This window comes from Vanellus vanellus (genome assembly GCF_965231255.1).
Source record: "Vanellus vanellus genome assembly, chromosome: 22".
Lineage (NCBI taxonomy): Eukaryota > Metazoa > Chordata > Aves > Charadriiformes > Charadriidae > Vanellus > Vanellus vanellus.
This window is the reverse complement of record NC_138927.1, coordinates 5509493-5522023: the sequence shown is the minus strand read 5'-3', so window position 1 is coordinate 5522023 and position 12531 is coordinate 5509493. Positions and strand designations below refer to the sequence as shown.

At 61.1% G+C, this 12531-nt stretch overlaps 1 protein-coding gene across 1 annotated transcript; it reads right to left on the bottom strand.

Annotated features, from left to right (window-relative positions):
* Positions 1–3537: 3537 nt before the first annotated feature.
* On the bottom strand, positions 3538–7121 carry MYCL (MYCL proto-oncogene, bHLH transcription factor; the record flags this gene model as incomplete). Its single annotated transcript, XM_082494336.1, has 2 exons — positions 3538–4097; positions 6617–7121. 2 exons carry the CDS (start codon positions 7119–7121, stop codon positions 3538–3540), a joined length of 1065 nt encoding a protein of 354 aa, XP_082350462.1.
* Between the last annotated feature and the right edge of the window lie 5410 nt (positions 7122–12531).

Sequence of the window (12531 nt, the reverse complement as noted above, 5' to 3'; positions counted from 1 at the left end):
GACGGGCGGGCGGGACGGGGGCGGGACGGGGTCGGGGCCAGCCGCGGGGAGGACGGGGCCGGGCCCTGTGCCCCGTGTTCCTCTGCCAGGCGGGGTTCCTGTCCCCGGCACGGGTCCCTCCCCTTGTCCCCGGCCCCGGCCCGCGTCCCCATCCCGGTCCCCTGCCCATCCCCACGGCCACGGCCCCTCGTGGGGTCCCCCGGGCACTCCCCGCCTTCAGGGCTCCCCACCCCGGGGCCGTGTCCAGGAGTGGAGTTCGGCCCCGTGGTACCGTTTTGTGGGGGTGGGATGTAGGATGGGGTGGGAAGGATGCTGTTGCCATAGCAACGGGGCAGGAAGACGAGGCGCAGGGCTGTTGCCGTAGCAACAGAGAGGAGCGCGTTGCCGTGGCAACCCGCAGCCTCCGCAAAGGCTGGTCCTCCCCCATCGCCACGGCAACACGGGGAGACGAGGAGCGGGCGACTGTCTCCGTGGCAACAGAGGGGAGGGAAGGCAGGGAGACGGTTGCCATGGCGATGGCGGGAGGAGGGTATCTCCGCGGTGCTGCTCTCCCTGGCAACACACATCCTTTGCCATAGCAACAGGGGGGCAGGAGGCTGCGGGCCAGGGACGGGGGCGGGCAGCCGTCTCCCCCCTCGGAGGGGAAGGGATTATCGCCGCCTCGGGGAAACTGTCCTAAAAATTTGCCAGTCCAGGCGTGAAGGCGGCACCGACCCCGTGGCAACCCCGGGCTGGCTGAAGCTGCCCCCTGGCAAAACCGGGGCTACGGTGGGAAATCAAAGATGGGGGGGGGGGGGGGGGGGGAGTTGCAAGGAGCAGGGTGATGTGCATTAAAAAAATAACTGTATCAGGTCTGGAAATGCAGAATTGTGATGGTTACAGGCGACACCTGCAAATCGCAGAACAAACAAGGAGGAAAAGCCCTGTGTGTTTATTTTGTTCACTTCACAGCACTGTCAGTTGACTTTCCTCATCCTTTCCATGGCATTACAAGAGGAGACATCTGGATTAGTAACCAGGGAAGTTTCAGGTAGATATATATTTATGTATGAGGGCTTTAAGCAGGAGAACTCAAAGGTATGTGCAAAACTGGAATTGTTCCTCAGTTTGATTTGAGACCAACTACATTTTCCACAGATGATGGTCTCAGCTCAGGTCACAGGATCTGCACATCATTTCCAAGAAAGAAAAATAATGTTTTAAACATCCTATGTGCCTTCAGCATGAAAAGCAAAAAGCACATCTTACTAAAAACCTCATTAGGAGGGTCACCTTGAGCTGAAAAAAGACACCAGTCTGCACGTGTCAGTGTACACACAACAAAAATAAACGTTTGAGGGACTGGTACATCTGGGCTTTGTTTCCTGCGCATGGGCGAGGTGTCAGATTTAGGTCACCCTGCTCCGAGTTTAAGCTGTGGTTCCCGTGAGTGCCTTTTAATAAAGGTCTAAACCACTTTGACATCGCATGATGCAACATGCAGAAAGTGTGAAATGTTGCTGGAACCGAAGGGAACGGGTATTAAAGAGCTTCCATGCAGAATCATTGCTTCTTAAGGCTGCTTCACCCTGGTGACTGAGTCTCCTGCAGCAGCAGCAGCTCTCTGCTGACTTCTCAGCAGTAACAGGATCCCACATCCCTCTTGCATTTAGAGTAAGACTTTTGCCACCAATATGAAGGAAACCCAAAAGCATCGTGTTCAGGGACAGCAGGGAGAACACACATATATATAATTTCATCCACTCAGTGGATCCCAGTATATGAAGTTCTCTGGTGCCCCTTGAAGTGAGCGGATTGCATTCCCCCCTCCCTATAGGGTTACTGCCAACCACAGCCCCGTCCCCTGACCCGTAGGGCAGCGATCACCCCACACCAGCTGCCCTGAACACCATTAGGGGGGTTTCCAGTTACACCAAAGCCTTCTCCGAGCCCAGCATGGGCTCTCTGCCCCTCCTCACCAACAAAGCCACTTAAAAGGAGGAAAAACAATCCAGGTGATTCATTTCCCTGGCCCCACCGCCATGACCACTTCTGTTTCGATTGCTGGGAGAAAGCCAGGACAAAGAGCTCAGTCTTACTGGCAGCCAAACCCCGATGCAAAACGTAGTCATTTCTGTTTGCGTCCATGTGCAGCCAGGACACCCCAAAACACGGCAGCCAGATCAGCCCCCCCCCCCTCCCGGAGCATCATGGCACAATGCACGGAAACCCACAGCCACCTGCATGGAAAAAGCCAACCCAGGCTGTTGCAAACTTATTTATTTATGAAGTGTGAGGTAATGAAGAAAGTGCTAAATCCGACCACAGTGTTAACTCTAACAGTTCTCAGCAGGTCAGCGGGGACCCAAGGGTGCCATCCTGCAGGAGCACCCCTGCCAGCACCCCTGGGAGGGGACAGGGGACTCTGCCACCCATGTACCCCACCACAGGCTGGGCAGCAGGATGGCACAGGCAGGGGGAAGCCTTGAAGGTAGCGCAGCCCCTCCGCGCACCCAACCTGTCCCCTCCAGCCAGGCTCCCTGCAAAGCCTAAAGCTTCGGTGGGGACTTTAAGTGGCTGCCAGTGAAGGGGTGCTCAAAAGAGTGGGGAAGGAGGGGAGGTGTCACAAGGATGCTCACAGGGATGGGAAAGGGGAAAAAAATCCCCTGTTATTGCAAATTGGTGGTTTGGAGAGCTGCAAGGGGGAAACCGGCCTCCACGAGGACTCAGCTCAAAGGTCCAGCGGGAGCCAGCCCCTTCCTGATCTCCTTAAAGTGCAGCAGGACTGAGCCCTCCCCTGCAGCAGGAACCCCCTCCATAAAAAAAAAAAAAAAGTTTATATATATATAAAAAAAGCAAACTCTTTACCAATACTTCTCAAAAAGTGGTACAAAAATACAGTATAAAAAACACAGCCTCCAGTATAAGACTTGCAGTTACAGCAGCAGTTTCTAGAACATAAAATCCAAGATAAGCTACTGTGTGAAGTGGTAAGAAAGTGAGGTACGGTCCAGCCGAGCAAGAGGATTGCCCACAGGGAGCTGTTAACCACAGTGAGAGACATCCTGATGTCGCCGTCTCCATGGAGATCCATCCAGAGACAAGCCCGGTGCGTTGGGCTCTCTGTGTCTGCCTCCACCTGAGCCGAAGCAGCCCATGGTTGCTCGGGATTTTTAGGGCAAGATGGATGCCCAGGGGCAGCTCCCAGCGGTGCTGTCAGTGGCAAACAGCAGAGAGGGGTCCAGGGGAGGGGGATTGGAGTTGAGCCCGTGAATTGAAGCAGTCACTTGGAAAGCTTCACAGGGGGGGACAGGGGAAATCTTGCAACACCCGGTGCCAAGAAACCAGCCCCAGGCAGGCGATGCCATGGCGGGGGCATGCTGTGGCCCCATTCCTGCAGCTGGGAGCGTCACCGCAGCCACCCCACGTGCAGCGACCGCCGCACGCTCCAGCCCCTTGAGGCCAACAGTTCAACATACAACCCCAAAAAATTAAAAAATGTGCAAATTGAGAGGGAGCCAGGGGGTCATGGGGACCGAGGGAGGGGCACGCTGCGTGCTAGTGCCCCTTGAGGTGAGCAATCCGTTTGAGCAACTGGGTCTGCCGCAGCCGCAGCTGCCGCTTCTCGGCCGCCATCCTCCTCTCAGCACTGATGAGAGACTGCAGGTACTCGGAGGATTTGCTCAGGATCACCACTTTGGGCGTCTTGGGGCAGCTGGCGAGCCCGGGCACCTGGTCCCGCAGGGCCAGGAAGCGCGAGCGCAGGTCATTGCGCCGCTTGCGCTCCAGGTAATTGTGGTTTTTCCTCTTGGCCACGTCCTCACTGTCGGAGCCGGGGCTGTTGCCGGCTTTCGGCAAGCCGGGCTCAGGCAGTGTGATGGCAGGGGCCGGCTCTACGGTGCTCAGTGACTCGTCCTCATCCTGCTGGGGTGGCTCCGGTGGGGGACAGATGTCCGGCGGTGAGCGGGCAGCGTAGTTGTGCTGCTGCTGGTGGACAGAGATGTGGAAGCGTTTCATACAGGGGTCCAAGGGGTCAGCGCGCAGCGTGATGGTGACCGGTTTCCTCAGGCTGAGTGATTGTCTCTTCTCCACCGTCACCACGTCAATCTCCTCACCTTCTGATCAAACAGACAAGCCAAAAAAAGGAAGTCACAATCAGTTGGGATCCCCTGGTCATCCCGACAGGGGTCCCCACAGCCCCCAGACGATTGTCCCACTGCCATCCCACAAAATTTTGCTCATTCACTGCAAAGTCACTCTTGTGATGTCCAGAAAGAATTACATGATTTAAATGCTGTTCTAATACCATCGCACAGGAAGGAGCTTTCCCTCCACATTTATATGCCCAGTCCCCTGAAATTGGGATAGGGCTTTAATTCTGCTTCACTTCAGCACCAGGCGCAACATGTGTCCAGGATAAAGGATCGTCGAGCAAGAAACACCAGAGTCCACCTGCCTGGGGGGGACAGGAGGAACAGGATGCTGGGGGCCTGGGACAGCCTAACTCCAAAGTTCATCCTGATCGGGTGCTTTCATGGCCCATTGGAATTGCAGATGAGGGACGCAGGGGCAGAGCTGCTCTTTGTTCCCCTTGGCTGCAGCTTCCCCCTTCGGTGACTTGTTACTTTTCACAAGTGATAAAACCCCATTCAGCCCAGACTCCCTGGGGACAGAGGGGACAATCCCACATGGTGCAGGGGGGGAGGGAGAGGTGAAGGGGTCCTTCCAACAGACTCGGTGAACCTCGAAGGCATCCCAAGCCCAGGAGTCAACTGGGGGGAGGGGGGGGTGTATTAGAGCTGTGAACAGCAAGACCCAAACAAAGCTTAACTGGACCCAAAGTGCCCTGCCTGTTGTCGTTGCAGCTTGTCCCGACCCAGCAGCACTAAGCTGGCCCCTGGGCACACCAGGGTGATCTGGCTCCAGACATGCCTGCGATCACTCTCACTTTAGGAATGCACTTCCACCTTTTTTCTTAGACTTTGGGGGAAAACACAGCCCCTCGCTAAAGGTCCCCCAAGATGCTCCAACCCCAACAGCATCTTGGGCAGAGCCTGGCCCCCACCCCTCCTGCGACAGGACCAGCGGTGGGCACAGGAGCTGGACTCCAGGGCACCCCTCTGGTTGTGGCCCCCAACCCACCCTTCCCCAGGCTCTGGGGGCTCTGCCCAGCAAGCCCAAACCACCCTGCTACTGGAGCTACTGGGGGGGGGGGACGGGACACTCGCTGCCCCCACATAGGCCGACGGCCGCGCTCATCAGTGTCACGACCCGGCCGGTCTCAGCCACGTGTATATACATACACTCACTCACACACACGCACCGCCGCTCATTAATAAAAGCCGATCCGCGGGGCCCCGCCCCCCGGAGCAGCCCATTGGCTACCTAGCGGGGCCAGCCGGCGGCCTCGCCATCCCATTGGTCGCTGCCGCTGCCCATCAACGCGGCCCCTCTCATTGTTTGCAATCTGTTGCTTTTTGTTCGGCGCCCACGTGGCGCGGCCGAATCCGGACCGGGACCGAGAACGGGACCCCACCGGGACCGGGACCTCCCCCATCCCCGGGCGGCCCCACCAATTTGGGTTAAGCCTCTTAACGCCCGCGACCTGCTTACCGTCCCCGGGCTCCTAATGGCATTAAGTCCCCCGTCCCGCGCCGTGACTCACCGGCGCAGGTCGCTGCCACCGGCAGATTTATTAACGGGGTCAAAGCACCGGGGGGGGGGGGGGGGCGCGTCAGCGCTTCCACGGCAGCCGAGTCATCTCGACTTCCGTGGGAGCAGGGGAAACCCCGCACGGCCCCCGCCGGAGCTACGGGACGGGTGGGTTTGGGGAGACCCCGGGGGGGATGTTTGTAAATCGGGACTGAAAATGAGTGGTTATGGCCCGAGATGCGGAGTGTGTGTGTGTGTGTGTGTGTGACACCACATTGCCCTTGGCTAGTGGGTTTCAGAGGCATCTGCTTCCCAGACCAACCCCCCGAGTAAACACGCCTCCCCCCCCCCCCCCCCCCCCCCCGCCCCGCGGGACAAGCAGACGCGCCCCGGGGGTGGTCTGATGGGAGATATTCCTGCCCATCCCACGGAGCCACCGCCGCGGGGGACGCGGCCGCTGCTCCGCAACCTGCCGGCTCCAGGGGATATTTCGCCTTTTGTCCCGAGGAAAGCCCGTCCCGGGTGGGCCCCGTGAGCGTGGGGGACAGGGGAAGCAGCCGAGGTTACGAACAGGCCGCACAGCGCGCTTCGACGCTCGAAAAAAAAAAAAAACCAAACTTTCCACTGCGAGCTGCAAACTTGCCCCTCGCCAACCTGCCCACGAGGGTCCCGTGGGGCCGGGACGAGCGAGTGGGGCCACCAGAGACCCACGCAGCGGGTCTGGGGGGAGCCCCACGCACCCTTCTGCGAGTGGCAGGGGCTTCCCGAGCAAAAGCCCCGCGGGAAGGGGAGCAGCCGAGCCCGCTTTGTTCATGGGGCAGGGACCGGGGCTCGCTTGGAGCCGCAACAAAGGCGCTGCCTGGCTGGGAGGCTCCCGGCACGCACATGTGTGGACACGCGTGGCCTCCACGCCGGGCTCCCCGCGGGTTGCGGTAAGGCTGGAAGGGGGGCCGGGCGGGGGACAGCCCGCACCTCGATCCCTTACCCGAATCGCTTTGGCCCTCGGATCCCGAGGATGCGGGGATCTTGCTCTCGGCCAGCGGGCAAAGGAAGACGGCAGCGGGATCCACGCACTCGCTCACCGAGCTGCTGAACCCAAAATCCTGGGCGAAGGAGGGTTTGTGGGGGGTGGCCCTCTGCGTGCCCGTGGAAAGTTTCTCTGTCATTGCTTTCTCCAGTCTCTCCCGGGCTGAAAACCCGCTCCACATGCAATCCTTGAGGATGAAAGCGCTCAGGTTCCCGAAGATCTCTCCCGTCCCGATGAGATACTCCGGCTCTTCCCCGGCCAGGCAGTAGCGGGAGAGGCAGCCGGAGCGCTCCTCCGCCCCCGAGCAGCAGCCTTTCTCCCCGGGGGTACCCAGGGGTGAGAGGGGGGGCGTGGGGACCAGCTCGAACTTCTTCCAGATGTCCTCGCTGGGCGCCGTGGAGCGGTGGAAATCCTCCTGGGCGTCATGGTCGTAGAAGTAATGTTGGTACGAGTCAAACTCCATCTCTGCATTGGCGGGGGGGGGATGGCAGAGCCTGGGGGGGTGGAAAGGCAAATGCAGGGGGGCAGAAAGAAAAAGGGGCAGCCTCTGCCCGATCTGCAGCTCCTCTCAGCAAAGGGGCACCCCCAGCCCCACGTAGGAGGGGGGGAGCCCCCACCCCCGGTGCACCCGCCCTCGCCCGGCGCTGCGGGTCGCGGCGGCACCAGCCACCCAGCCGGGACCGCGGGTGCATTGTTCCCCCCCGCTATTATAGCCTGTCTGCGGAGCCCGGCCCCGCCCGCCCGCCAATCGCCGGGCTGTGATTTGCATAGAGGGCGGGGCTCTGCTCTATTCCCCGCCCTCCCGGGGGGGCACAGTCTGAGGGATGCCATGGTCCTCCCCCCCCCCCCCCCGGGTTCCCCGGTCCTGCTAACGGGGATGCTAACGGGGCTATTAACCAGTGGCCACCCCGTGCGCTGGTGTGGGGAGCCCTCGCTGCCCCCCCAGAGCGTCCCGTCCCACCAGGTCCGGTGCCATCCTCAGCCCATCAGAAAGGTCAGAGTTTGGGAGCCCCCCACTCTGCAAGCGCTAAGGAAGGACTCCTGCAAGGAATATTTTGGCTGAGGGCACCCAGGCCAAGCGCAGCTGTGCCACCAGCCTGGGGACATCCAGCTTGAGCGCGATGGCAAAGCAAACTAGAGAAGTGGGGATAAGTCACAACAAGGTATCGCCAACTGCCAGAGCCCACCCCCGGGTGCCCTTTCCCATCCATCTCCCCTTGCCTGGCTGTCCCCCCACTTCCCCTTGGGCTCCCAAGCCTGCACCAGGGCACTGCCACCACCCTCTGCCACAGCCACCCATCGCTGTGTGACTGGTCCTTGCAGACACAGGCAGGAGAGCAAGTCCAGCCCTGGGCAGCAGTGTGTTCTGCCCAGGGTGTTTCCATGGAAGTGTTCCTACAGCCCCTTGCAGGTCCAGCGGGGGAGCTTTGCCCCTCTGAAACCAGCACCCGGAGGGGCTGGGAGCTGCCAGCAAAGCCGGGAGCAACAGGCCAGAGGGAAGCCGGGGATGGAGTGGGGCACAACAGAGCCCTTCTCACACATGCAGCTCCCACCACCAGCACTCAGCCCCATCATTGCTGCCCAAACTCAGCTTTGGTCGTGTGGCCCCCATCTGGCCTGGGGATTCGGAGAGACACGCTGTGTCCTCAGGAACCCTGGTGAGCCCAGTGGGATGCCACATCTCACCACTGCCAAGGTCTTTCTAGGAAGGGCAATAAACATTGTGAAAACAGGCTTTCACCTCATGCACTAATGACTGTAGCATCGCTACACACACACACATGCCGTTACAAAGTCCACCCGGGATGAGCAGATTCCCCCTGACAGCATGCACTAACTCACTTGAGCCCCAACACCCTGCTTTTGCCACCCAATGCAGTTGGGGCCACAGGGTCTGCCCCGGCTGGGGGCACTGGGCAAGGAGGGCAGGGGGGGGGCGGGCACTGGGGGCTGGGTCCTCGGGCTGTTGCACTGGCTCTGCAGGGAGCAATCAGCCCCAGCCCAGCGACTAGCATAGTCCAGTACAGCCCAGTGCAGCCCAGCCCAGTACAGCCCTGTGTCGTCCTTCACAGACCAGCACAGCCCAGTACAGCTCAGCACAAGCCAGCCCACCCAGTACAACCCAGCATAGCCCATCACTTCCCAGCACAGCCCAGTCCAGCCCAGTGTAGCACAGCATGGGCCAGTACAGCCAAGTGCAGCCCGCTGTAGCCCAACATGGACCAGCACATCCCTGTAGAGCTCAGCACAGCCCAGACCAGTACAGCCCAGCGCAGCCTAGCACAGCCCAGCTCTTCCCAGCACAGCCCAGCATGATCCTCCATAGACCAGCACAGCCCAGTACAGATTAGCACAGCCCAGCACAGCCCAGTACAGCCCAGTGTAGCCCAGCATGGACCAGCACAGTCCAGCCCGGACGAGCCCAGCCCGGCCCCGCATGAACCAGCACATCCCAGCGCTGCCCACCGCTGTCCAGCACGGCCCTCCCACGCCCCTCCCCGGTCCCGGGCTCCGGCCGCCGCCACCGGCGGGCGCGGGGCGCCACCTGCTGGGACACGGGCAGGGCCGGGGCCCGTGAGGGAACCACCGTCCGTAGGACGGCGGGGACGGGGAGGGACACCCCACCGGGCACCCCCGGCCCCGCTCAGCTGAGCCGGAGCGGGGTCCCGGAGGGGGGCGCCGACGGGGGCTGGCGCTGCCCGCTGCGCACAGCTCCGTGCCTCAGTTTCCCCATTGCCAAGTCGGCAGAGGGTACATGGGAGGCAGAGGAGCAGGGCTGGCAGCGGGCGCTGGGCTGGCAGCTGTCCCCAGGGTCCCCAAGCATGGGAGGCGCCCTAGGGCTGCTCTATCCCTTTCCTTGCTGGCATGGAGTGCAGCCGAGCTCGCAAAGCTTTGCCAGCCTCCTGCATCAGGGTCAGCGCAGCAAGAGGGTCCTGAGCCCAATCCTGTGGTTTCCCAGTCACAATGGTGCTGTGAGGTCCCCGCGATGGTCACAGCACCCTACATGCCCTCCTGGCCCATGCAGAGCAGCCCTGAGCATCCCAATCCAGCTTGCATGCCCTCAGCACAGGGGCAGGAGCTCCGGGACGCCCATAGCCCCGGGGAGCCCGGGTTGATGTTCCCTTTGTGCTCCGGACTCAGCATTGGCCCTGGTCCCCAGCCCAGGTTGGGAGCCCTGGGCTTGTCCCCGAGGTGTCCCCAGCCAGCCTTCTCCTGCCCCAGGGCTGCTCCCAGCCCTTCACCCTCCCTGGGAATCGCAGGTGAAGTCCTCTCTTTAGGAAACAAATTGCCCTGTTGGCATTAAGGGCAGGAGCTGAGCTGCCGCAGAGACTGCAGAGGCTCATCCTGCCCTGGTGCCGTTGGGGTCAGCAGGGATGGAGAGTCACAGCTGGGGACACAGCTGGCACTGCCCCAGACCGCCTGCTCCACCACCAACACATCCCTGGGCACAGGAGCAAAGGCTCCTACAACCTATAGCTCTCGGCCACGTCTCCTTCCCCCTCCCTGCTGGCCTCGGGGACCTCTCCAGCTTTTCCCAGGGTGAGGCAGGAGCTTGTCCCGGCTTCAAGGGGCTCCGAATGCTTTGAAGGTGCGAAAGCACCGCTGGAGAGGGCTGGAGGGGCCGCGCAGCCCTTTCATCCCGGTCTCTCCAGGCGCTCGGCAAACAGGACCCAAGAGCCTCTCGCTGCCAGCACCCACGCCGGCTGCGCAAACACCGGTGGGTGGGGGAGTGCCCCGGGGGCTGCGGCACTGCAGGTGACAGGGCTGGGGGGGGGCCACCGATGGGCCAGGCCAGCACCTCACCGTGCCCACCAGTTGCAGGGTGCTGGCACAGCTCCATGGCCAGCACCGAGCACGTGCCCCTTGCACTGGCACGGCTCCGCGGGAGTTGCTGCAGCCTGGCTGGCTGCTGGCACGGCTCCGGCACATGACACAAGGCAGTTCCCGGGGCCCCGTGCCCTTTGGATCCCCACTGACAGCAGGGCTGGACTTTGAAGCTCCAACCCCAAAGTGTTTCCCCACGGTGGATGGCCATCCTGAGCCTGATGGGTGTCCCAGGGGCACCCTGAGCTTGGCTCTGCCTCCGCCTGTCCCCATCCTGCTGCAGCAACAGCCTTCAAGCCACCCTGCTGTCCCCGCAGAGGTCCTGAGTCCCCAGGGACAGCAGAGGCTGTGAGACCCCATGCCAACACATCCCCAGCCCCCTTTCTTGTCCCCCTCAGCCTTTGCAACACGTTCCCCAGGGTGTCACATGGGAGAGGTGTGGGCAGCACAGGGCGGCTGCCTGGTGCTCTCATGCAACATGTCCCCTTTGTCCCAATGAAGCTGTCGGGCAGCAGTTGTGGGGGCCAGCTGGGTCCTTGCAAAACGCCTGCACAAGTCCCTGCGGGGTACGGGAGCACCACGAAATACTGCCCCACCATATGGGGCAGGGGACAGCGCTTACAGCCCTGGGGTCACATCAGCCCCAGCTCCCCGGGGGTGCAGCCACCTGCTCTGAATTTATCAGGCAGTGAAGCCCAGAGAAATGGGAGAAAAATGCACCATCAGCTCCAGCCCTGCTGCCTCTTCAGCTCCCCTGGATCCATTTTGCCCCAGGCATACCCTGCCCGATGCCAGGAGATGCCCCAAGCCCTGGAGAAGCTCTGCAGCATGCAGGTAGCACTATCCCCAAGCTGGGGAGCCACGCTGAGGCTGGCCCACAGCCCATGCCCCCCCAACAGCTCTGGGACCCACTCGCTGCCGTTTGCCCCCAAGCCCATGCTCCCTGTCCTGGCTGGCCCAGCCTGGCAGGGCTGTCTGGTTTCGGGTGCGCTCATGCTTGCTCAGCTCCTGCTCCGGGCTGTGCCGGATCCATGACAGTGAGGAGGCGTGGGTGGCGGGCGGGATGGCAAAGCCATTATCCACCAGAGCAGACCCCATCCCTATCTTTGTCCCTGAAGCTGAACCATGTCCCCAGAGCCATCATTTGGGTCCCAGCCCCTGAAGAGTCACCCCCAGAGCCTGATGATGTCCCCAGCTCAGGGATGGCGTATTGGGGTATTTGAGCTCTGGTTTTGCCTGCAAGACCATCACGCTGAGCTGGTCCTGGTGCCAAGGGTGACCCAGTGAGTGGCCCAGCCCCAACCACCTGCAGGTCCTTGAGGAACCAAAGCCTGGTGGGAGCTACTGCACCAACATCCCCACTGTGATCAGCCCTTGGCGGCTCATTTATTGCTGTGAAGATCCCCCAGAGCATCTGCTTGGGAAGAAGGTCTAAAATCCCCCACCGGAAATTGTGCAATACCAGACTTGGAGAAAATCCTCCTAATCCGGGGAAATCCTGGTCTTTCTACTTCTACTTCACATGTAAGGCAGAGCTGCACCTATCTGTGGTCTTTTTGCACAATCTCCAGCACAAAGGGCGGCTCATTGTTCCCCCTAAAGCCGCGTTTGCCCAGGAGGAGGTTTCTCAGAGCTTTGCTCAAGGACAGGAATGCCAAAAGCACCAGGAGCTGAGGAGCCCCTGGGACAAAGGGAGCAGAGCTATAGCGCTGGGACCAAACACAATGGGGAGCTAAGGACAAGATTACTCTGTCTCCAGGGTTCCTGGTCCCTCCAGGGTGGCAAGTGCCACCATGGGAGTCCCCTCTGCTCCCATGCGAGAGGCCTTCTCTGTGGTGAGGGAAACTGAGGCACAGAGCAAGGGCCCCACACCAAGCCTGCAGGGTGTTGACCCAAACATGCATCCCAGCAGATGAGAAGAAGATCCCTCCTTATACATGTCAGGGGAACAGAGCATTTTGGGGTACCCAAATCTGTGCTTTGGGGGTGATGCAGGTCTGGGCTCAGGCAGGGACACAGACTGGTGTGGATGTCCCCAGGGACACAGA